The sequence below is a fragment of the Musa acuminata genome, chromosome BXJ2-2, assembly GCF_036884655.1.
Source record: "Musa acuminata AAA Group cultivar baxijiao chromosome BXJ2-2, Cavendish_Baxijiao_AAA, whole genome shotgun sequence".
NCBI lineage: Eukaryota > Viridiplantae > Streptophyta > Magnoliopsida > Zingiberales > Musaceae > Musa > Musa acuminata.
In genome coordinates this window covers 31,203,338-31,227,743 of record NC_088339.1, presented here as the reverse complement: position 1 = coordinate 31,227,743, position 24,406 = coordinate 31,203,338, and the positions used below count along the sequence as shown (strand labels likewise).

The following is a 24,406-nucleotide window of genomic DNA, read 5'->3' as shown; positions in this document are numbered from 1 at the left end:
GAGAGGTGAGGGGGTGTTCCGTATCTGTATCGACACCAACGCAGATGTAGAGCGATGTCGCTTTGCATTTGCATCGACGATCCTTTTGTCGCTCGACAAATGCATTGATGTCGACATAGATGTAGAGTGACGAAATGGTCACTCGAGTGGTTGTTGTAGATGAGAAGAGTGACGATAGAAGGTGAGGGTCGCTCCACATCTGCGTTGACACTGACAATTGTCGAGCGACCCTCACCTCTCGTCACTTTGCATCTATGTCGCGATCGATGCAATTGTCGAGCGACGAAAAGGCCATCGATGCTGATGCCGAGCAGCTCTTTCATCACTTAGCAACTATGTCGATATCGACATAAATGCAGAGCGACGAAAACGTCGCTCGACAACTATGTCGGCATTGACGTAGATGTAGAGCTACCCTCATCTCTCGCCATCGCTCTCCTCGTCTACAACAACCATCCAGAGCAGCTCTTTTATCGCTTTGCATTTGTATCAACGTCGATATAGTTGTCAAGCGACGAAAGGGCCATCGACACAGATGCAAAGTGACCCTCACCTCTCACCACTGCTCTCCTCATCCATAACAACCACCCGCGGTGGGTGGGGGGGGTGGGTGGGTTGCGGACACTATTTTTACTGATGTCAGGGGTTCTTCAACTTTTACTGATGTCAGGGGTTCTTCAACTTTTAACTCTTCACGTCTCTGTTTTCTTCAATGCCTTTGTCCAATTTTTGTTAGGTGCAGGGACATCTAAAACTCTCTATGTGAAACTTGCCAATGAACCAAATATGAGACGACGATACCTTCAAAACTGCTTCTACCTTTTACTAATTCTAGGACGGTTGAAGCGACAATCAAACGACTTCCATCGAAAAAAAAATTCCACGCCATCAGAAAATATGTAATTACGATAATAATTCGCATGCTTACAAAATCTTCTTACCTTTATGGCATTGTCTTATGCTTATATTGCTTAAAAAAAATGATTCTTTTTATATAGAATATAGTTAAAGTATCGTTGGATGCCAGGGTAAATTGTACGTGATGGGCAACAGGTGGAAACCAACAACGCTTGAGAGGATTGCTTCCATTTGCCTAATCTTAGTAAAGTTGGTCGACCAAGAGGATGATAAAAGAGTCCATAAATATAGAGTTTAATGAAGTTATTCTTTAACAATATTTTCTCTTCTAGAGTTCCTTTACCTATCTTCTCGTCTTCCCTCTTTTGAATGCTTACCTTCTTTCGTTGACTCAATAAAAAATAAGCGTCCTTTGCAATGTGAAGCTCAGACCATTCGAGGTCTTCAAACAGCTATAGCTTATGGCTTCTTCAATGTACAGATAGACGAACGAACTCCTCTACATTATGCAGTACTCAAAGAACCAGTTGACTTTTCTTGCCTTCTTACAATCATGCACTGCTACCATGAATGCTTTTAAACAACTTGTAGAATTAGACTAGATAGATCTTTTTTGTTGCGGGTGGATTCTGTCCCGAGTTATCTTCTATCATGAGCAATGACCTCATACGGTCCTTTTGTAGGACCCTGAAATTTTATTTTATTTTATTACAAAGAAAAATGAACATCCCATTGCATGCATAGATTGCTAAATGAAGAGTTCTTAAGTTTTCATCCTCCTTTGGGTATCATCATTCTTTTCCCTCTCATTCACTAGAGTATCAAAGATTATAAAAGATTCTAACCCTGTGAGGGGGCCATTGACACTTGCAACTTATCCCTACCACTGTGCTAGACTTCAACCATTCCCGACAAGGTGTTTCCACCAGCATGTCAGATGCCCTTGAGCTAACCTTAAGGCTGATGGTGGCCTAAATCCAACACTGTTAGGCTATGGACAAATCTTTTGGTAGAGACTGCAGGTATCCCAGTGGATCTACTTCTAAAGTATCAAATGGCTCTCTCATGTTATTTCCTGAAACTTAAATGATTTTAACAATTTAAGACTTTTAATACTGACCTAGTAAAATGAATATAACCTTTTTCCAAGCTGCTTGCAGTCTTCCTTTTTCACATCTTCTGTAGTTGGATTGAATAACATGCTTGGGCTCTTCATTGAGGGGTATAGAGTATACTTCCTTGGGAAAATGCTCGGCTCTTCATCGAGGGGTATAGAGTATACTTCCTTAGGAAAGAGGATTACACAACCTGCAAAAAAAACAAAAAGAAGGATAAGACTTAGAAACAAACCAGTAGTGTCTATTCACATTACCACAGGATGCCCAGGTCGAGGTTTTCCTTTCTTGATGGAAACCGAACTGAGGTCATGCCGGGCTGCCACAACCCTTGAACATTCTCGAAAAATAACCATAGAGAATAGCCTCCTGAAGGGAAACAAAATTGAAGTATTACAGTCTAATAGCCCTTGGAGTGGATTTATATCACTTTAGGGCACCGAGGTGACTGCTGTTTGTTGGTCAACTTCAATTATCTCATGCTCAAAAGATTGGTATAAAATAGATTGACAAAAGAATTTTACGTAGATCTGTCTTTCCTCCAAGGATGGAGAAATGTGTCCACCGAGAGTTAAATTACCATGCCAAAATGTATTTACAATCTTTACATGACCAATTAAAATGTGTGGAACACATAGACGCAATGAAAACAAAGGAAAAGAATTGGATTGAAGCCTTCATACAAGAACTTCGTTAGATTCCTTTAACTCTTTCCAATCTTCTAAGAAGTAGTGGTCCAACGGATGTGATATCACCTCATAAAAGCAGGCAATGAAAATGTCATGAACTAGAAAAAAATTGAGTAATATTACGATAGAATTCTACCATGTTTTTTATTAAAGTACCTGCACCCAGTGTAAAGACAATTATTTCTCGATCTTCATATGATGATATTGCAAGGGCTAATTTTTCGACCACATCATCCTAAGTGAAGCACATGAAATATTAAAACACAAGGGTTTCTGATAATTTTTGGAAGCTCAGTTGCTATGATATGAAGATTCGATCGGAAAACCCAATACAAAAACACATTTCATCCAAGATACTTTTTCAGTATACCAGTATTAGCTTCATCTTAAATGCTCATCTCTATTTTATTGAAAAGATGAATGGTTAGCTTACAACTTAAGTTGTTATGGTCACTGCATAGACCGTTAGGATGCTTAATAGTTAGGAATGATTCTTTTTACCTCACCGTTTCTTCATATTATATTCTGCTAATCATTTGCAGAATATGCGACTGATGATAGCTTCTTTTCTGATAAGTAACAACAGAGACATGTATAATTATCTGATTGAACATATTAAAAAAAAAGACTCAAAATCATGCACCACAATTAAGGTGTTTGACTTAACCAACATAGTATCAGGTGGCTTGCGACTTTAGTTTGCTTGACTATATTAGCTCTCCTCTGCTGCTTTATCAATGCAATAAATTGAACATATAGATCTTATTTCAACTTGATGCAGAAGGGCTTAGACTGGCTCAGCTAGTTGCTCCATGGGTGCAACTTATGAACACAAGCCAGATTGATACGAGTCATATTCACATGCATACTTTTTTTTATAATTTTTAATGATTTCTTAATTGTGTTAGTCCATTTAGTCGCATCTAACAAAGCCTTTTGAGTAACTAACTACCAAGTAGGAATCTAACTGTTTTAGCTGGCAAACTAGGCCGATAGTCATTTGACCTTTGGGAGCCAAGAGAGCCCTTATTTACCTCCAAGTGATAAAGATCTTGGAGTATCCTTATGCCATAAGTGTTATAGTATGCGATTGACAATTATACTATCCTCCCTTGACTACCATGCTCCTACCAACCAAATGTTTCTCTCCTCCAGGTAATTGTCGACATGTACTCCTACCATCCAAATTGTCCTCCCAGTTTCTTTTGTTGGGCAAGGATTATGAAGTTGCTATGTGTTGACATGCGCCTGACAAGAGCTGCTGGCCTTAAATGTGGCTTTGTCTCTGCTGCAGGAGCATGCTAGTACCTACTATGCCCTTTAAGGGAGCAAATGTACTTTTAGATAAGTGGTAAGTGTATCCTGTCTCAAGTTAAACATTCTCTAATTGGATAACTTCCAAACTATTATGTGCTTCAAAAATTATTGCAAAAGTATTATTTTGATAGTGCTTCATAAATAGCACTTTCTAATCCGTAGTGTTTCAAGCCACAATACATGCCAGACCATATCACCATGTATCATTTTGACGAGAAATAAAAACACAAGATTTGCTTGTTCATTAGATACCACAGTCCCCCACAAACCCATGTTGAACTGTTGCAAACCATTTGACCGAGGACAAGATCTAGCTTTTGATAACCTAGCAGACTTCCCTCACTGCTGGAACTTAAATCCTTGCTATGTAGCCTAATTTCAAAGCATAAACCCATTTGTTGAGCTATTCTCGACAAAACACTAGTGATAACGATTAATTAGTCAAAGTAAAGAATGATAATGACAAACATTATACACAGTAGACTTTATGAACAGGAAAGAAAGAGTACAACACATGATATTTTTGTGGACTATATTGTAGATTACCAGCTCATGTATGTATTCAGTTGATCTACCTCCTATCACATTTGCCAGGGCCTCTCCGTCGGTATTCCAAATATTTCTTTCTCTAGCACCGTAAACCTGGAGTTAATAGTTCATAGGTAACATATTGTATCTTGTTCACAAACCTTATCTGACTCTAATCAGAATTACCTTAGTTATGACAACATGATCAGCATCTTTGAAGGCTGTTGAATAATCGTCCATGAAAGCAGACAGACGGCTGAATCAATTATAGTCCATAACGGTTATGCTCGAATGTCCAAGTATTTAGTGACTATTAAAAGGAAGTCCCAAAAAATTCCACCAATTTAGAGAGAACCTGAATGTGTGTGGTTGAAAAACAACCCATATTGCTTGCTTTAGGAATTTTTCCCGAGCCGCTTGGAGGACAGCACGAACTTCCGTTGGATGATGAGCATAATCATCATATATCTGGCATCCATTTGTCTTACCAATCAACTCAAATCGTCGAGAAACACCTTCGAATTTACTCAAGTGGTTTCTCACAAAGCAGATTGCTTCATGGATGGAATTTTTACCATTGACCAACGTTACCATAGTAGCAATAACCTGAAAAACACAAAATGAACTAATAAGACACATACCAAGCAAGCTAAAAGATGATATTAGCAATTAACAGAATGTTGAGATGAAGAAAATATAATGTTTATCTGATGCTAAACTGATATGGCCCCCCTTGACCCATATATCTTATATGCACATATTATATGCATGACTCTCCACCCTCTATAAATATTTGAAGAAATTATCCATAATTGCTTCCTAATTCCTTGACCTACACGATGCTCAAACCACTTTCCCATACGAAATTTCAACACTTGTTGTAGAAACTAATTTAAACATAACGAAAGATAAATTATTAAAAATGATAAATGCAGACCACTTATTCCTTGTAGATTTACGTTTTGTACATTCAATACAAAAGTTTTCCAACATTTGTTATGCCCACATAGTTATCAAACTTGTTTTAAATATAAAAAATCAATGAATTGTTTATAACCAAAGTAACGGATTCCTTTTATATCTCATGAACTGAGTTAAATTTATGGTATTGTTTAACTAAAAGATACAAGCAGATAGGTCACACTCACAATTTCTTTTTCAGACCCTCCTTAAAACTTGATTTTGCCCCTTGGATAAATGATGAAGGATATTTATAGTAGATCTTGTCTCACCTCACAAGTCACAACACATCTTAGATCTTCCAAATGATATGGTCCCTTCTCCTGACTCTGACCATCCAGTAAGAGTGAATTGCCTTGATGACCTTGTACCTTGCATGACTAGAATTGTGAAGTATGGGTCCACCGTGCTAGATTTTTTTGTCACTAAATGGCTTTTTCTTGGGGTCCTGGCCATATTCAAATTAGCTATCCAACTTCCCACTCCTAGGGTCTCAGTTCACTTACCCTCTAGAAGGATTGCCATATCTATATTTGTGTTATGCCCTTGCTCCATCATGCAAGATAACATCAAGTATTATAAAAGAGAACTATCAAGTTCTAGGCTAATCAAGGTATTGAAAATTATCCGCATCGGTCAATGTCAGTCCAATGCCCAACTGGTATGCAGACCATGCAAAACCCATCAGGACCTCTTACACTGATCACAATGGTCTTGTTGACTGATATATGTACCACAATACCCAAACCCATTGCACCTTCAAACCGCAACTTGAAACATCAAGCAGCTCTCCTTCCTCATTTTTTTACTGTTGCTTCTCATTCTCCACTTGTTCTCTCTAGGATCTCATGGTTTTTTGCCATATCAACCTGGGATACAAGGATTATTGATATTTATCTCCAAATCAAGCTAAATCTAAGGCCTTCAACTAGTTTTTGTGCTTCTTTTCGTACACCCGAAGCTTTTGAAACTTGCATGCTGAACTGAAGCATAGTGGTTCCAATTTAAGCTATTTCATGTTTGGTTGTCAATTTGTCATGCGTGTTATATTCCTAGGCCTCAAAATGCATCTATTGCTCAACTGAGGTCTGATCTCTGCATTTATAGCATAAATTTAATTGAATCTAGGACATATCCATCAAGATCTGCAGTTCGAGATAGTTTTGTGGAATTGAGGCCAGACTACTTGATTCTATGTAGGCTTGATGTGATTCGTCCTTAATCCAAGTAAATTTAGCTAGATCCACCAAGATCTAACCTAGATACAGAAAGATCCAGGCTGGATTGTTCAGATTCAGCATAGATCCACTATAGATCTAAACTAGATCTTGATGGATCTTACATAATAGATAGAGGTAAAATTTCCACTATTTAAGTGTAATTTCTTATTCATGTATCTGATCTGCTTCCTAATGATTGTAGGAAAATGACACTGAACCAGCAAAACATTGATCCAACATGGCAACAAGTCCATCACTCAGAGCATTGTCATTGTTGGCAATACAGCATGATGACAACATTGTTCATAGTAGAGGAACAAGCTAGCAGAAGTATTCGATTTTGATAAGGCTGCAGTCAGAAATGGACTTTCGGATGCATCAGAGATAAGGTCTCTCAAAAAATCAGGCACTTTCAAGACAAAGTTGGATGTCCAAAATACCCTAAAACTAAAACGAAAACGCATGGGCATTTTACTCTTAAAACCTGATAAGATTTCATAAAGAGGATGCACCCAGTGAATGAGGCTCCCACAGTGTGGGGTCCGGGGGAAGCCTATATACACAGGCTTACCTCCTTCTAGAGAGAGGCTATTTCTGTGACCCAATCCCTAATCTCTTGGGTCACAAAGGAGGAGCCTTACCATTGTAACAAGAACCACCCTCTAGCTTGATAAGATTTTATACAAGATCTTAAGTGGGGAGTTCTAGTGCACCTTCTGCTTTGTCATGGCTGATAGTGACCATATAAGTTTCTAACTTAGCAATACATGCACAGGCTTGTTCTATTTAACTTTCCTCCATGCTGAAAGTTCAAACCATGTGGCACATGCTTGAAGCTAAATCAATAAATTAACTAGTTTATGGTCCACTGTTTACCAGCAGTCTGGTACAAACAATTTAATGTCCATTTTTATGCTATAAAAATTGAAAAGCTTCAATTGAGGAGAAATACTTTAAGAGTTCACTAATTTTTTACATTTCCGAACAAATATAGTTCAATATGATATTGTAAAGTTACAAATACTTGCAAATATTTTTTCTAAAATTATATGAGTCATATAGAGTGCTATTTAATCTTTCTAAAATGAAATGATCATCTCACCTTATTAAGAAAAAATAGGGTTCCATGTAAAAAAAGAAAAATAAATATAAATGATTATGCACCAACCGCTAAAGAATTCAGAACATTATAAACCCCTGGTAGTAGTAGGCTGATCCTTGCAATTTTGCGTTTCTTGTAACACTGTAAAATGTAAATGAACGAATTTATTAAAATTAGTCAAAACTAATTATTCATAATGTTGAAGATTCAGCAGGAATATTAATACAGTAAATAAATAAAAAAAGAGTGTACCCAGTACACGAGGCTCCCGCCAATGTGGGGTCTGGGGAGGGCCAATGTAAATTTTCATAAAACAATATAGAAGATGGATACTATGACAATACAAGAATATTAATACAGTGAATAGATCCATAAAATAATTTCTGCTAAGACAATGTGTTTATATTTTATAGTTTTTGAAAAATATTAGGAAAATCATGAAAATTTTCATAACTTATATATTCAGGAGATGGATACAATATCCTACCTACAAGTAGGCATACCTCATATCACCTTGAGATGGCTAATGATCCTATTAAAGTGATCAAATTAATAGATAATTGTCATTTATTTACATGTAGGTCGTGTTGTCATTAACTAGTTTCTAATGTACTTGTGTACCATAAATTGTCACGACATCTATTGCAAATTAATAGATGTGGGACTAATCGGGGTGTTATAATTTTTCCCACTCAAGGATTTGACGTCCTCGTCAAGGCCTAACATAACCCAAGTCAAACCCTAGCATGGTGCATGTAAGGCATAGTCTAATGGTGGCTTTAGGCCATGATGAATCCCCTGACTCCATCCACAGATAACCCTTTCCTACACGAGACCCTTCACCATGCCTAAATACTCGGTCGACTCTAATACCAAATGTCATGACCCGAGCCTGATAGACTAATTAGCCCATTAACTTCATTTGACCTAAACCACCGATCAAAATGCTTAAATTGAAATCGATAACAATACACTCATCAAAACCTTATAAGTCAATTTTAATCTTACTCACTTCTGATGTGGGACTAATTGAGGTGTTACATAAAGTGTCACACAATTGTAACTCCTATACATATCATGAACTTCCCATTGCAGTTCAGAATAATTATTATAAAAGTTTGCACAATCTAGGTCAGGTCTTATGTATTGTACTAATAAGCTCAATTAGTTTGTGCATCAAACTTGTAGGGAACAAAAGGCACAAGCCAGAATTGTAATGCAAATCCAAACATAATTGAACGAAGCAAGGCAAACCGTAACATGTTGTGTTATGATGAAAATTCTTGGAATACCTTTTATTAGCCCAGAAATCAACCAAAACCCAGAGCCTAAGAGCCAACACAAGTTGGCCTTAACCCTTAGTCCCAGGGGTGAGAGTGGTGGGTCCCAACAGTCAGCCAACAGCCCTAGATCATATAGATGTCTTCGCCATCATGTTGACCAGCTTACACTAAACCTGACCCCCTTCGCCCGAGACGCGATGGTCGGGAAAGCTGACCCTCTCTTTGCCTACGATCATCACCAAGGCATGGAGGTTAGAAAACCCGACCCCCTCCTCCACTCGATCTGTGGTAGTCGGCAAACTCGACCAGGTCGGGAAGAGACATGGAGGTCAGGAAACCCAACCTCATTCGACCAAGGTGCACCCCGGGGAAACCCGGCCTCATCCGACCAAGGTGCGCCCCCGGGATGTCATTTAGATGTGAACATATAAGTTCAGAAATCACATTTGGTAAAAACAATAAAGAGAGTCATATATATGTGAGCTATAATCATTTCTAAACATGGGAAAAAGAACATGTAGGATGGCTGATCATAAGGAGTATGTGGTCATGATTCTGGAATTGGAAAGACTCACCAACATATAATCTTGCCCACCAAGTAAATTTGGAGTAATAGAGGATGCAGACCAATCATTATCTGTAGAAAGTCCATAAGTTGTTACAGTGCATCCATGCCTAGACATTGCCGAAATTGCTGATGTACAATTGCTTGCAACAGCTTCCTGCCTCTGCTCACTAAGCAATGCACAAGCACCTGCACTAAACTCCATCTCAGTCAAGTTTTCATGATTGAAGTGCTATCATAAAATTACCTAGAGTAAGAGAAATAATAAAAATAAAAATTTAAGATTATTACAATATTATTACAAATTAAACTATTTGATTCACAATATAAATAACAGGGGGGAGCACACACCAATGAGTCATCATGTAATTGTATCAGCTAATTTTGCTTGTCTTTTTTGTTTCCTCCTCTTTTACCTCTTTTAACCCTCTGAATGAAACGATATCGAATAGGCATTTGCCCACATTTTGACCTTAAAAAGAAGTAACAAAAGGAAAATAAGAGACATAAATAGCCTTCTCAGAAATTTTCTGAAATATAGTTTGATTGGTACCTGTAATTCAGATCATGCAAGAGATAGCCTTCTTAACAAATTTGTGTTGCTAATTATGATAGCTGTAAATTTGTTGAGATGTAGAGTCTTCAAGTCATTCCATCATGTGAATAAGTCTTAAAGCTGTATATAGTTGTGTTTTTGGGATGTCTAGTTAATTATTCTTTTATTGAGGTTCATATTCTCCAGGAATTTGTCGAGAACCTGCTACAGAAATAACTATTACTCTCTTTGGTGACCAGTATTTAACTAAAGATCAATTGCATTGCTATTTCCAAAAGTGAAAGAACTTTGACTTCGAAAACAATAATTTGTGGTCACTATCTTATTCTTATGCAAGAAGTAAGCCCTTTAATAAAAATATGCAGCAAAATCAGATCAACCTTCAAGTACTATTCTTCTAATGCAGTAATATGAGCTTTTTATACAGTCACCTCCTTAGCTTCTGAAGGTGGTATTGATAGTATGCACTGTGCAGTCCACTGTGAAAAATTTTGGGGTCTTAATGGAGCATAGATTTGATGTAAATGCATCATTGTTAGTAATAAATCTACCTATCCCCACAGAATATGAGGTGTCCACCAGCCTTGACTTGCTTAACAAATTTCTTGAATGACTTTAACACAGCCTCCTGATCATGTGAAATCTTACATTAGAAATAAAGTTAAAATCCAAATGTTAATATCATATAATAAAACATATGAGAAGATTAAACCTCGTCCTGGAAGATGTCAACATGGTCCAATTCTACATTAGTCACCACAGCAATATAAGGTGATAGTCCAAGAAAACAGTTATCGTACTCATCAGCCTGCATATCGAGGTAATGCATAATCAGCATTCACTTTCATATTGTAGCACCGACGAAGTTGAAAGCAAAAGTCTTTGTCATTCTACAAAGTCAGCAATGGAGTAACCTCTAGCACAAAGTTTGGACCTTTCCCTGGAATAATACTTCCTGAAAACTGAACAATTCCAGTTTGGTTGGAAGGAAAAAAAACATGTCAGTAAATATTATAGATAAAAGCTTCTATTATCTAATAGCAAAAATCAAACAATTAAAATCTGTTCTGCATCCCTAACACAACAAACTGGTTATTGCAAGATTTGTTTCCATATGCAAGAACCATTATCAATGATGCACTCAAGGTGTGTAATGTAAGGTATGAACCCAGTGAAGGTCTTAATTAAGCCACAGTAATTAGCTTATATCATGTTGACCAATTACTATAAAAAATCCAATACAATAACCTTCACAAGAAAGCAGCATGGTGAAAGACCACTTCCAGCTTAGAAGTGAAGATATTGGTCCTTCTGAGTGATTTTTCATCATCTTCCAGCTTAACAGTACAAATGAAGAAAAAAATTCAACCAGGAAGAAAAATGAAAAAAATTCAACCAGGAAGAAAAATGAAACTCTTAACTACCTGATAAGATTCACAAGCCAGATAGCGAAGAAAAGATAGTGCAAAAAACTAAAAACAATTACCTACACAATGATGTCATTTAAAGTCAGAGTCAAGTGTTTAAAAGCTCATCGAATACTGGATCAACCATACTAGGTTTTATAACATTGACACTGGTCTAACAAAGAGAGAAACTAGCTAACAACATTTAGCAAAGAAAACTCATTTCCAAGTCTGTTTCATTACTATATTGGAGAAGGATTGCTAACAAAGCTTTTCTAGGTTAACAGGAATGTCCAACAACAAAGCTCGTGCCAATTTATGACATTAAGATTGAAAGCAAGAATATTTTGGTCATAAAACAAAACCAGAAAAAAGATATTGGATATTTTCAAAAGAAAATAGAATCTTCACAGACAAAAAGCACAAGCATGAGACATCAAAACAATAACTAGATATATTGTGACAATATTTAGAGTCAGCCACTTGGATGTTATGCCACTTTTGAGCTCTGCGTAGTGCAACATCATAAATGAAACTAAACGTGGTCAAATCCCTGTCATTCGGATCTTATGCCAATGTTAAACTCTGGTTAACATCATAATCAAACTAAAGATGGACAAATCTCTTTTATAGTTCCCAATAAAGCTTTGTGAAGTCTCTCCCTCCCTCCCTCTCTCCTTGCACCACTAACAAGGACCTCTATAGGTTTCTTTTGAGCACGTTCATACCATCTAAAATGGTTTTTCCTCATTTTTTTTATGAGATCCACATCAAATTTATGAATGTAGGCATTCTCTATTCTATTATTTCCAAGGAACTCACACAACCATCTTAGGGTCTCCATCTCAGCGATACCAACTTTTTGGTATATGTTCTTTCCTAGTGGTCCAACATTCCATTTTATAAAGCATGAATGTAAATATTTTTTAATCTATTATTTCAATTGAATCTTAAGGTCTCCATCTCAGCAATACCAACTTCTGGTATATGTTCTTCCTAATTGGCCAACATTCCATTTTATAAAGCATGGAAGACTAACAAGTCTCATATAGGCCGTGGTGGTCGCAAATTCTGATGCATCCCTGCCAATATTAACCATCTAGCTTTAACTATAAAAATAATGTCTTTGTCAAATTTTCAGATTCTCATATTGCATCAAATTATGTCATAATATCAACCATATTAATCAATTATCTATGAATCATTAGAAAAAGAATATCGCTTTGAAGTTTTCATAATATTAACCATGCACTGGCAGGAGCCTCCTGCATGGGGTCACTCTTTTCTCTTTAGCTGAAGACGAGAGTACTGTTGATATCATTGGCATACTAAGGTAATTCAATTAAAGATATTGACAGAACAGAGGCAAACAAACAATCACAGGAAAATTTCATACTTCTATTAATCCATCAAAACACTTTTGGTTGACACAGCTTACTTGTGGCACATTTGCTCCTATAACTGCAACAAGATTGTCCCCCATGGCATGCATGACATATGAAAGCATTGCTGCAGTGGTGCTTTTTCCTACAACCAGTGAATTAGTCCCAAAAGTTCAAATGACAACTGACTTGGAAGAACTAAGAATTCTTACTGAAATAGATATATGACAAAGGAATGAATGCTTAACAGCATAACCCTTTTAGGTAGAAAAGAAAAGTTAAAAGCAAAAGTGCAGTTTTACATTCCAAAAAAGCTATTTTATTTGCTACATCTTTTTAGTTTCTTAGCTTTTTGTGCGCATTTACCAAAATTTTTAGATTTAGACACTTTATGTGGATATAAAGTGTTGTGCAATATTAAGATAACTTAACTATGTTAAGTTAATCATGAGAGTACAAGATACCACAGGGAAGATTTAATTATGAGAATTGACCGCCAAATCCAATTAGTTGCAGACCAAATTTCAGATTCAATAGTTGGTCCCATTATGTGCCTTGTAATAGTTCTGTTGAGTAACAAACCAATTACTTCTATTGTGGATTTAGTGAGAAGACAATTAATTTTGCCACTAAATATGATGTGATTCCAATTGAACAATCATGACCCACCCCATGAGAACCATGGCCCATTAATTTGGATAGAAACAGACCACAAATTACTTGACACAAAATGCAAGGCAAACCCCTAAGATGTTATATGCCAATCTACTATAATGTCATTATTAGCATTTATTCCACTGCAACTATATTGGTTGGGTTAGAGGAATGACAAGGCTAAAGCAGCATTTGACTGATGGATATTCTATGATGGCCCAAATGCAAAATTATCTCACAACATATCAGACAGACTTCAGAACATATCTATAAGCCAAACAAGCCCTCAAGAAGATTCAACATGAACAAAGGAAAGGCTTTTAGATGTACGAGCAAGAATAAAGCGTAGATATGCCTGTGGTCTATCACCAAGGCCAGTATGAGCATGGAGCATGGTAGTGGCAATGCCAGTGATCATAGAATTGGACCTGTTGATGCCCATTAGTTTAGGAGTGTCAGTATGAGGGATGCTAGTTGCAACGATGCAGCTAGTGATGCTCTTGAACTAGGCAAGAGTGTCTAAATGAGGTCAACAACCCTATTCCCAGCCCGAGTAAGGAGCATTTGGTTCTTTGGTGCAAGAGGCCAACACCAAATGTGACAGATATTGACCCCATGGCATTCCCTCTCAAAGTGTGAAACAGACAAGGGTCAATAATCACTATAAAGTACAAAGAGGGATATTGACTAGGCAATCACTAAGTAGTTCAATTTTTGCACATCCCTCACTTAGTTTGGGACACTCGTTTCAATTTCATAGTGTCTACCATGATACCATCCAAAAGAACTATCCCAAGATAAAGTTTCATACTCTATAAGAGTTTGCAAGGAAGCATCTTGATGAGGAGGTCAAGGATATCTGCAGATGAACAAAACCATCTAAGTAGTTGAGCTGTCTCTCAGCTGAGGGAAATCTCATTTGGCTAACATTGTAGTTGTCATGGACCCTAAGTACATAGTCATGCAGACTGTCGATATGGAAGTCCGCCAATCAACTACGTCTACCATATGATGCATACTATGAGGATCTTAGGAAGGCACTCTGTGACAATTATGAACCCTTTATTCTTAGCAATGATAAGAGATGGGATGCTTAAATGTCAAAGGATCTTCATATGGCAGTAAAATTATGTTTAATTTCATTTTTATAAAGTAAAAAAAAAAAATAGTGATCAAACACTAATGTTATAAGTTAATATGTAAATCTAGCATCTTTGTATCAGTACAACATATCTCAACATCCCAGTGGATAACCTATATTATGTTTTTATTCTCTTTGAAACAGATTTTACATGATCCAAGTTCCCAAGGCTAGTGTGTCTTTCATGAGCCAATATCTCAAAGAAAACAGATAGGTCCCAAATCATTCAAGATATCTTGCCTTCGAAAAGAATAGTAAATATCTAAATTACTATTTGAGGAGGCATCAGAGATAGGGTAATATAGAATGAGACTGTGAAAATAAGGAACTGGTTCAGAAATTGTTTCACCATGGGTTCCGCTAATAGCAATAAGATTGTATTTCTCTGTAATTCTTCTCAACCAATGATCCCGCTTATATCTGAACAAGGGAAAAGTAATTAGTTATATTAATGATAGAAAAGAACAGGTGAATCATATCTGACAAATATCTATGCTTCATATATCATAGCGTATCAATGATCTTAAGCCCTTTTGGTTCAGTTTGTAACAAACTAAAATGCCAGCATCTTTTTGTAAGTATAATTTGTACACACAAAATAGAAAATCAATCATTTTACTAGAGAATTAATTTTTTTAAAAATAGAGAATCAAATTGCTTTATAACAAAATACAACCACTGATTACAAATCATTACCAACACAAAGAAACAATTAGTTGGACTAGACAATGCCACATTGTAAATTAAATACATACATTGGAACTCCAACTGACATAGCATGTGCAATCTCCTCATTATCTGCAGGTATAGCACTTGAAATAACAATTGCATTAGGCAGACTTAATCCATCGTTCTTTTCAATATTTGACATGGAGTGTCCGATAAAAAGTCTTGCTCCAGAATTATGCAAATTATCCATATAGCTACTCCACATAATGTCTGAGCCACTAACCTCAAAACCCTGGAACAAATAAAGAAAATGAGAACTCAGGTTTTCAGGTTCTTCAGTTCAAGATACACAGAAAGGAACTCCACATATTAAGGGTTGCATACTAAATGTGCATCAACATGGAAATCTTGTATTTATCCTATGCTACTTATAAATATGATGACTAGAACATCTTTTCGAACTACTTAGATAAGTTTCATGGATGTTTTGTCACCATTGAGCTCTATAAATGGCAATGTCATTCAATAATTATAGGGCAATAGCTTCCTTTTTATTGTAGCAAACCTAGTCTTCTTTGACCCTCTTCTACCTCTGGTAGCATTTATAAAATAATTGTCTCACCTCATCTTGCCAGTGAATTTATAAATCTGCTTTAAATAACTTCAGACATCCTGACAAAACTTTCCCTGGCTCCTTAAATTTTAATTCGTAAGATGGCAAACTTTTGATGAATAATGCCTTTTTATTCTTTTCTAGGAATACAAAGCATACATCTAAACTTCCTCGTCTATAGAACTACATCTTCATTGGGAGATATTGATCAATCACCCGGATATTACTCTATATTTTGATGAATAATACCTTTTTTATCTTTTCTAGCAATACCAAGTATACATCTAAACTTCCTCATCTACAAACTGCATCTTCATTGAGAAATATTGATCAATCACACAGATAATTCTCTATATCATTAAAGATCTCACTTTTACTCTATACCTTTTCAACTCTTCAATAAAAAAATCAATATATGCAAAATTTTCACTTCTATAAGTTAGTTATCCATTATTTCAACCAAGGTTTTAAATGTCAGTCTGGTACTGATACTGGTCCTTAGGCGGACCGGTTCAATACCGACAGGACTACAACATATGGTCAGACCAAAAATACAGAGAACTAGACGATTGACAGGTCTACTCCACTTATTAGATCAGTTTTGTCAAAAAATGGGAATGAACTGGTCAATCCAATCTTTTTTTTTTTTTTATAACCCGATCAGAAAAACAAAATCAGTACGGTTTTGTAATTTTGTTAATATAGTCAAGATTACCTATATACCCTCCCTTAAACATTTCTTATTATTTGTTCTAGAGGGTATTTTCATTAATTTCAAAATAAGGTTAAGGGGAGAAAGAAAGCATAATTCATCATCCAATCTCTCATCTGCTTCTATCTCATTTCTCACGGGTCCCTTCGCACCGCCTCATCTCCTTCCAACCACCAAGATACCCTCATTATTTCTTAGTCTAGTCAAGATTACCTAGATACCCTCCACTTAAATCTTTCTTATTATTTGTTCTGAAGGGTATCTTCATTAATTTAAAAATAAGGTTAAGGGGAGAAAGTAAGCATGTCTTCTCATCCGATCACTCATCTCCTTCTGCCTACTTTCCAGTCAGCCCCTCCGCTCCACCTCCTCATCTCCCTCCGATCATCCTTCTCTCTCCATCCCTCCTCTCCCGTATCCTTCACTCTCCGACTCCTCTCGTTCTGGGCACCACCCCTCTCCCGTGTCCAGCATCGACGCATTTTGCAGAATAGTTAACTTCAATATAAGCATCGCCAACCAATACAAGAAAGACGGAGAGAGGACAAACACAGATAACATCAAGAGAAGGGTTGATTTTACTTGTTTGAGAGCAAGCATTGCAAGTGCCGATAAGCCGGCGCCGCCAATACCAACGAAATGAATCCACTCCTGCTTCTCATCCTGCCCCTCGTCTTTGCTACCAAATGCCACCAAATCCGTACCCCGTCTCGGCACCGAACTCCATTGACGAGCTCGAAGGCCCACTCGCCCTCCAATACGGGAAGACAGGCCGAGACATAGGCTCCGCTCGCGCAGACCCCTCTCTGGCCAACATATTAGAGGCAGTACCGGCGAGGTGATCCACGGAATGCGTAGGTTTTGCCACATCAAGGTGAAGAAAAGAAGCGCGGAAATGCACGTTCGGCTCGAGCAGCGAGAATTAGGGAAATATGACTGAGGTTTACTGAGAGTAGCTGCACGATGACCCACGGGTCAGCCCGACCGAAAAGGCCCGATTCGGCCACTGAGTTATTGCTGTTGCAACTCCCATCGCATTTCATGTGGGGCTATCGAAGATCGTGATCTGTCCTACCTAATGCCAGCTCGTTAGTCTGGTTAACTTGCATTTACCAAGCTCAAATCCTTACTGTCCTCATATGATTAACATCACTTGGAGCAAGACCCTGATGGGCCAAGTCCTAAGCATGGGAATCGATGGTTTCTCCAACCAGTGCCTCTGCAAGGTGGAAATCAAGCCGTGGCTTTTCTCCAAGAGGAATGGTTCCAAGAGCGTGGAGGTGGAGAATAACAAGATACACGTATTCTAGGACCTCTCTGCTGCCAAGTTCGGACCAGGGCCTGAGCCACTCGAAGGTTTCTTTGTTGCTGTGATCTCTGATCTCAAGATGGTCCTCCTGCTTGGCGATCTAACCAAAGAAGCCTATCAGAGAACAAATGCAAGACCTCCTCCTTCAAATGCGGTGTTCATTGCCAGAAAGGAGCACATACATGGCAAGAAGGTCTATTCAATGAAAGCTCGATTCTGTGACAATGGGCACTCCCATGATGTTGCGATAGAGTTTGACACAGCAGGGCTGAATGAACCATGCCTTGAAATCCACGTCAATAAGAAAAGGGTAATGCAGATCAAGAGGCTCGCATGGAAATTTCGTGGAAATCAGATAATTTTGGTCGACGGACTTCCAGTAGAGGTATTTTGGGATGTTTATAGTTGCCTTTTTGGGCCACCTATAGGGAATGCTGTCTTCATGTTTCAGACCTGCCTCTCGGGTGAGAAGATGTTACCTTTATCTGCACCACAGGCTCTTGGGGAATCTCAATCGCAAGACACGACTGGTTTTTCTTTGGGTAATTTGTTCTTGCCAATGTGAGTAAAAGCCCATTCACTTTGCTTTGTTTTGATAGATGATAAGATTCTGAAACATCAGTAGGCTGCTCTCTGTTTTTCTTTATTCTCTTTTAAGATAAACCTCTGATGTTGAATAATAAAGTTTAGTATGGAGGAATATAATTATCTTATATACATTGAAAATTATACGAAGACACCAATATTTCGATGTTGATATGAGTAGACGGCAATTTGTTTTGTAAATGGACCCCTCATTGAGTGTTTGCTAAGAATTCACTGCTATGTGGTTGTCTTTTACCATGTTTAACTTCTGCATTATATCAATCTTATGAAAAATCGAACAGTTATTTATCGTTCTTTAAATTAGGGTGATTTACCCATAAAACTCTTTTCTTTTTGATTTGTTATTTGGACGCATCCTTTTTTCAATAATTTACTTGGAGGGACTTTTTGTTTTTGTAAATGCTTTGAATCAGCTCACACTCTTGATGTCTTCTCTATCTTTGACCACATGTATCTCTTCCTCTCATCTGTTGATGTTGTTAGCCTCATTTGTCGCCTCCTCTTTCTTCCTCCGCTACTGTCTGTTTTCCTCGACAGATGACATCGACTTCTCTCTCAAGGATAACCCTCTCATCACCTCCGATTTTTAACAAATCAAACATCCTTACTGTCAAATATGGGTGTTCATACCCTTGGAATCTAGATTGCAGAAAATCTTCCCCTATTTGGAGGGGAATCTATCAAATTATTTAGCACATCAAACAGGGCCTAAGGAAAATGGTCAAATATGGTTAGTACATCAGGTTGTGGAGGATCCTTGGCTCTCCAACATTCTTCTAAACAAATGGCCAACTTTCATCCATTGTTCGGATGCTGCTAATCTCCTCTATGTCAAATATTTGATAGCTAACGAGAACTGAAACTTATAGATGCTGCATTATTTATTTCATCCATCTCTTGTGGGTATGATCATCATACGTATACACTTTGCTCTCGAGTCTCCCCACCCTTAAAGTTTGACGATCTTCAAAAATATTTATAGATTCTCGAGGGATAGGCAGATTCTTGAGGGATAGGCAGACTGACCAAGGAAAGAAGTAAAAAAGTTGAAAGACTATTTGGGGTCAAAAAGTTCTTAGAATCAAAATATTCCTTTGAAAACTTCCTATGGGCAGACTAACATGTTTGATTAGCTGATCAATGGATGGTTGAAAGAGGGGGAAGAGCAGGGAAACATGACTCTTCTATTATAGTCTCCGTTGTTACTTCCCTTTGGTTCATATGCAAGAACCAAAATGAAACCAAGCTCATCGATCCCACTTCTTTTCTATTTGATTCCAAGTCATGTCTTCCCTCATAATCAAACCCAACTGCCGGAGGACACTTCTTCTCCAACCCTTTTTGCAAACGAACAAGGAAATGACTCACGTTTTGCTATACACTGTGACAGTTCATTTGCAACTGTATGACCAATGTAGGCATCGAATGACAAATTGTGTTTGAAGACTCCAATGTCCACTGAGCAACCTGCTCTCTGCATGCTGAAATCAGGGCCATTCACGATAGGCTATGAAACGCCTCCCAGCTCAACTTGTTCCTTATCATGATTGCCTTGAAGCTATTCGTATCTGTAATAAAACTATGCCTGTTCCTTGATATCCGAGAAACATTTGTTTTCATATCTTTAATGTCTGTCAAGATTAGAGTTTTGTATTTTGAGCACGTAAACAAGCAACTAAACACTATTGCCCACAACCTTTACGAGTGTTATGCATTAATTAACAAGTTAATTATATATTATCTCATATAATTAGTTATCTTTAGCACATCAATTTCTATATTTTTAAAATTATATTAAGATTATTATTTATAAAAATAAAATATTTAATCTCACTTTTTCTGTCGATTCTATTGATAGAAATACTGTATGTGCTCAATAATACCCTGAAATAAGACAGAATCATCACTTAGTGATAAATCCTGTGATATCTATCAGTAGAGTCGATGAGGTGAGGAAAAATAAAGCTAAATATTTTACTTTCATAAGTATATAAATATTTAATATAAATTTAAAAATATAAAAATATAAAAATAAATTAATTATATATAAATATATAATTAGTCCTTAATTAATAGATAATCATTGTTTTTATATATATATAAAACAGACGTATACGAACAAAACCAACGCATGGTATAGGGAGGCGGTACGAACCGGTCGAATGGCCTACATGTGGTAAGCTTCTAATACATATAACGCCTTATAAAGTTTGGATTTGGGTTATCTCCAAACGTCTCCCCCTCTTCGGTCTCTTCCCGTTCTCAACTTTATCCCTTTCCCGCTCCCCTTCGGATGGCGCTCGCTCTCACCCGTTCCTTCGTCGCTCCGTCCCTCCCCAGCGGAGTTCGTTCCCCTCCCCCGCGCCACCGGACACGAGCACGAGGCCTTAGGTATTCCCGCAAGTCATCTCTCCGCCGTCGATTGCTCCCATCTCTCACAAGAACTTGCGTCTCGGCTACGATGGTCTCGTCTTCAGCTTCCCGTCCTCAATCGGAGCTTCCAGAAACCCTAGGCAAGCCTTCCGTTCTCACCTTCCAGCAGGCCATTCAGCGTCTTCAGGTTTGCAGCCACCCTCCTCTGAGATTCTCTCTTCTTGTCTAACGCTTGAATCTCGAAGATGTTAAGAGTACATATGTGTCTAATTGCGGTAATTGATCTTCCTAGAAGCAATGCATCAACAATTTGAATTCCGATACCAAGATGAGAGCGAGTCTTTTGCTGCCCATCGTCCCGTAATTCCATGTGACACCATACGGGTACAACGAGTCTTGTTAAGTTTTGGACTGTGTTATCTCTCACGTCTATCATGATCAAGCTTCCCTGTCTATCATCGTTCTTGTTACTTTTCTGTTTGCGATAGGCTAACAAGTGATACCCACTGAGGACTGCTACTGATTCCCAATCTTGTTGATTGGTCTGGTCCAATTCTATTGACAAGCTTATGTAGGCGTTACGTGGATGTTTTTGTTTGACCTACCATTAGTGTTTTCATCGACATCTTAGCCACTGCTAATGATTTGAAAATGTGACATTCCAGTTATGAGATTGTAAAATTCTACTTGGTCATCTCAAGTATAGGTAGCATTTAAACAATTATTAGGAATGTAGCATACAAATTTCTTTATAGGCCCTTAGTAGATCCTTTAGTACATCTTTTTGACAAATTATTTTTTTCAGAACAGGTATTGTAAACAACAGTCTTGGTCGTACTTCAATCGTTGTTACCCTGACAATGTATGCCATTGGTGTCAAGAGATGCTTTGGCGGTTGCCTAGGTGCTTAGGCAGGGCCAACACTCCCACTTCCCTCTTTCCTCCCTCTTCTTCTTCACTCCTCTCCTCTTATTCCCTCTACCCTCTTTGCTCTCTTTCTTGTCCACTCCTCTCTTTGTAGCCTGCAACTATTGTTGCTGCTCAACTATTGTCGCAAGAAAGGTCCCTTTTTAGGTTTTTGTTTATTGGTTCAAATATGAAAAAGTTAGAAGCTTTAAGAAGCCTTATGATGAAAAGATTTGTCATAGAAGCCCGAGGAATGAGCAAAACACATTAAATGATCGCCCTTGGTTGGTTTGATGGGTCCTATTGGGATCTGAGTTGGATTTAATCCACTCCAAAGCAGTGTACATTAGTCAGTACAAATAGAACACGTATACCTTCCACTTGGCCCTAGCAATGCACACTATTAAACAAAGGCTTGCATTGATAGCTGGTTTCATTTTTGCTGAATCAAATGGATGCTATTGCCCACAGGAGCGACATAGTAGCAATAGTGCTAGTGCTTGGCAGCAGATATGGTCATTCGTATTACTGCGAGAGCTTCATCTCCTATGTGTTGGAGCACCATTTTAAGCCCCGACCATATGTTTATGAACCCTTGTCAGGTATTGCTTATCTTATCAACATGTAGCATTGTGTCTACCAACAGCATTGTTTCTGAATCAAATGAGTGCTATTAAGGGCTACATAGTAATAATACCACTAGGGCTCAACAACAGACATGGTCATTCATGTCGAGGTTTGCAATCTCATATATTGGTTAGGGCTCAGAGTCTCAGACTACTGTATCAGTTTGTGCCAGTGTACCAAGTGTCAATATGTCGACATGTACAAATGTTCAAAAAAATACCAAAAAAATGGGAAAAAATAGAAACAAGAAATTGCACATATCGGCTATCGAGCCTGTCTATCACCCTGCATGGATGTTACTGTTCTTGTGCTAGATGGTACATGCCTTGTGCCGGGTGACACAAGTCTTACACTGGGCGTACCAGATGGGCCTTGTGCTGACCTTGTACCAGGTATACTGGTCAGCTTATCCTGGTTTGGTTCGCATACCAGTAGATTGTCAGAGTGTTACATACTGCCTGTACCATATCGTACTAAGCGATATTGCAAACCTTGATTCATATTACCACCAAAGCTTCCTCTCCTGTGTGGTGGAGCACTGCCTATACCAGCCCTTGTTGGTAGTGCTTATCTTATCAACATGTAGCATTGTGTCTACAAAGTACCGACATCATGTGATGTGAACATGATGTGATATCTAGGTTGTGGACATATGATGATGACATCCAACCACAAACAGTTCCTAAGGCAGATGCATTCATCCTGACATTAATAGGGGGACAATGAGGTTTGTATTATGCATGTGTTTTTGACTTTGATTGTTAAAATTTTCAAATCTTATTATCATATATTATCAAATTTGTATGTACAAGTTTCCAATATATGCCTTGATTGACAAGTGTGTGTATGCTATTTTTTATTTTTTTAACAGTTCTACTAATGTTTTTTTAATGATATGTTTAATAACATATCATAAAATGTATAAAATAAAAGGGCGGCAAATATGCATTAAAAGAGGGAAAAGGACAAGTTTGTTATTGAAACTGACTAGTGTAATTGTTACTGGCTCAAGTTCAACCACAATTAGTATGAATACTTGATTGGTATTTGAATCATTATCATGGAGATAATATTCTTTTTGTATCAGTACAAGTCGGTATGGTTACCATATAATTCTGACCACCATCTGGGTTTAGTAGCAGACCAGTATTTGAACCATTGCCATGCAAAACATAATTAACTTTTTCCTTTTTGTTTTTAGATATCACTTATCATTTCATATATTATGGACATAATTTTCTTCTTTTGGTTGTTAGGGATCAATTAGATTTTTTGGTTCAATGTTACATTGTTTACTGTGATTATTTATTTTCCTTTGGTGTACTGATAGATGCCAAAACTGTAGGACTACTGGGCTTCTGTTGGGTGTGCCATAATGCAATGCAGCAACACTGAGGTAACATTAGTTTTCTTTGTTCATCCTCAGGACAATACTTGCATTCACCTTTGCAAATGCTGTTGTTAGTGTTTATCTATATCTGCAACATTTCTGTTGGAAGTATATGCTTTACAGTTTAGTCAAAAGACTTAATACACTAGAATTTAAATAGTAAAAATTGTTGGTAGCTGCAGGAAGGCATACCTAGCAATGAGTTTTCTTGTTACATTGCCTGTTCTCTGATTATTTTCATATTTAAATTTTGGCAAATGAAGTATCCTTAATTTTTTTTAATACTCACACTAGTTCTGTCAAATTTACAATATCTTATTACTTTTTTTTGAATTGGTCTATCAGGTTGGAGCAGGCACAATGAATCCATTGACATTCTTGCGGGTACTAGGACCAGAACCATGGAATGTTGCGTAAGTACATTT

General features: G+C 37.6%; 2 protein-coding genes and 1 pseudogene across 6 annotated transcripts in view; 2 read left to right on the top strand and 1 right to left on the bottom strand.

The window, feature by feature from the left end:
- Window positions 1–1,609: 1,609 nt before the first annotated feature.
- LOC135606036 (uncharacterized) lies at window positions 1,610–17,801 on the bottom strand. The gene is made up of 13 exons (XM_065096752.1): window positions 17,353–17,801; window positions 15,532–15,737; window positions 15,126–15,196; window positions 13,038–13,126; window positions 11,108–11,155; window positions 10,906–11,001; window positions 10,745–10,821; window positions 9,648–9,831; window positions 7,856–7,930; window positions 4,863–5,113; window positions 4,694–4,763; window positions 4,526–4,621; window positions 1,610–2,897 (listed from the first exon to the last, which is right to left on the bottom strand). Exons 1-13 carry the CDS (start codon window positions 17,638–17,640, stop codon window positions 2,754–2,756), a joined length of 1,695 nt encoding a protein of 564 aa, XP_064952824.1. The 5' UTR covers window positions 17,641–17,801; the 3' UTR covers window positions 1,610–2,753.
- Window positions 17,802–17,887: 86 nt separating this feature from the next.
- LOC103975258 (uncharacterized) lies at window positions 17,888–18,808 on the top strand (annotated as a pseudogene).
- Window positions 18,809–20,919: 2,111 nt separating this feature from the next.
- The window catches only part of LOC135606035 (glycine--tRNA ligase, chloroplastic/mitochondrial 2-like), a 53,856-nt gene continuing 50,369 nt past the window's right edge, over window positions 20,920–24,406 (top strand). For 4 of the 5 annotated variants that reach the window (XR_010484657.1, XR_010484658.1, XM_065096750.1 and 1 more), the window contains exons 1-3: window positions 20,920–21,245; window positions 23,937–23,987; window positions 24,327–24,394. Coding sequence is in view for 3 of the 5 variants with exons in the window: in XM_065096750.1 (XP_064952822.1) it covers window positions 20,979–21,245; window positions 23,937–23,987; window positions 24,327–24,394 (386 nt within the window). In the remaining 2 variants the exon portion in view is untranslated. Of the gene's footprint in view, window positions 21,246–23,921; window positions 23,988–24,326; window positions 24,395–24,406 lie in introns of all 5 variants that reach the window. The other variant, XM_065096751.1, reaches the window with a different exon arrangement.

Excerpts from the sequence above, each read along its gene's own strand:
- LOC135606036 (XM_065096752.1), bottom strand. The coding sequence starts at position 17,640 with ATGTGGCAAAACCTACGCATTCCGTGGATCACCTCGCCGGTACTGCCT. Across the intron at positions 9,832-10,744 it reads CTCATATTCTGTGGGGATAG|TGCAGGTGCTTGTGCATTGC; the intron begins GTAGATTTATTA and ends GATGGAGTTTAG. Across the intron at positions 2,898-4,525 it reads CTGAATACATACATGAGCTG|GATGATGTGGTCGAAAAATT; the intron begins GTAATCTACAAT and ends TGCTTCACTTAG.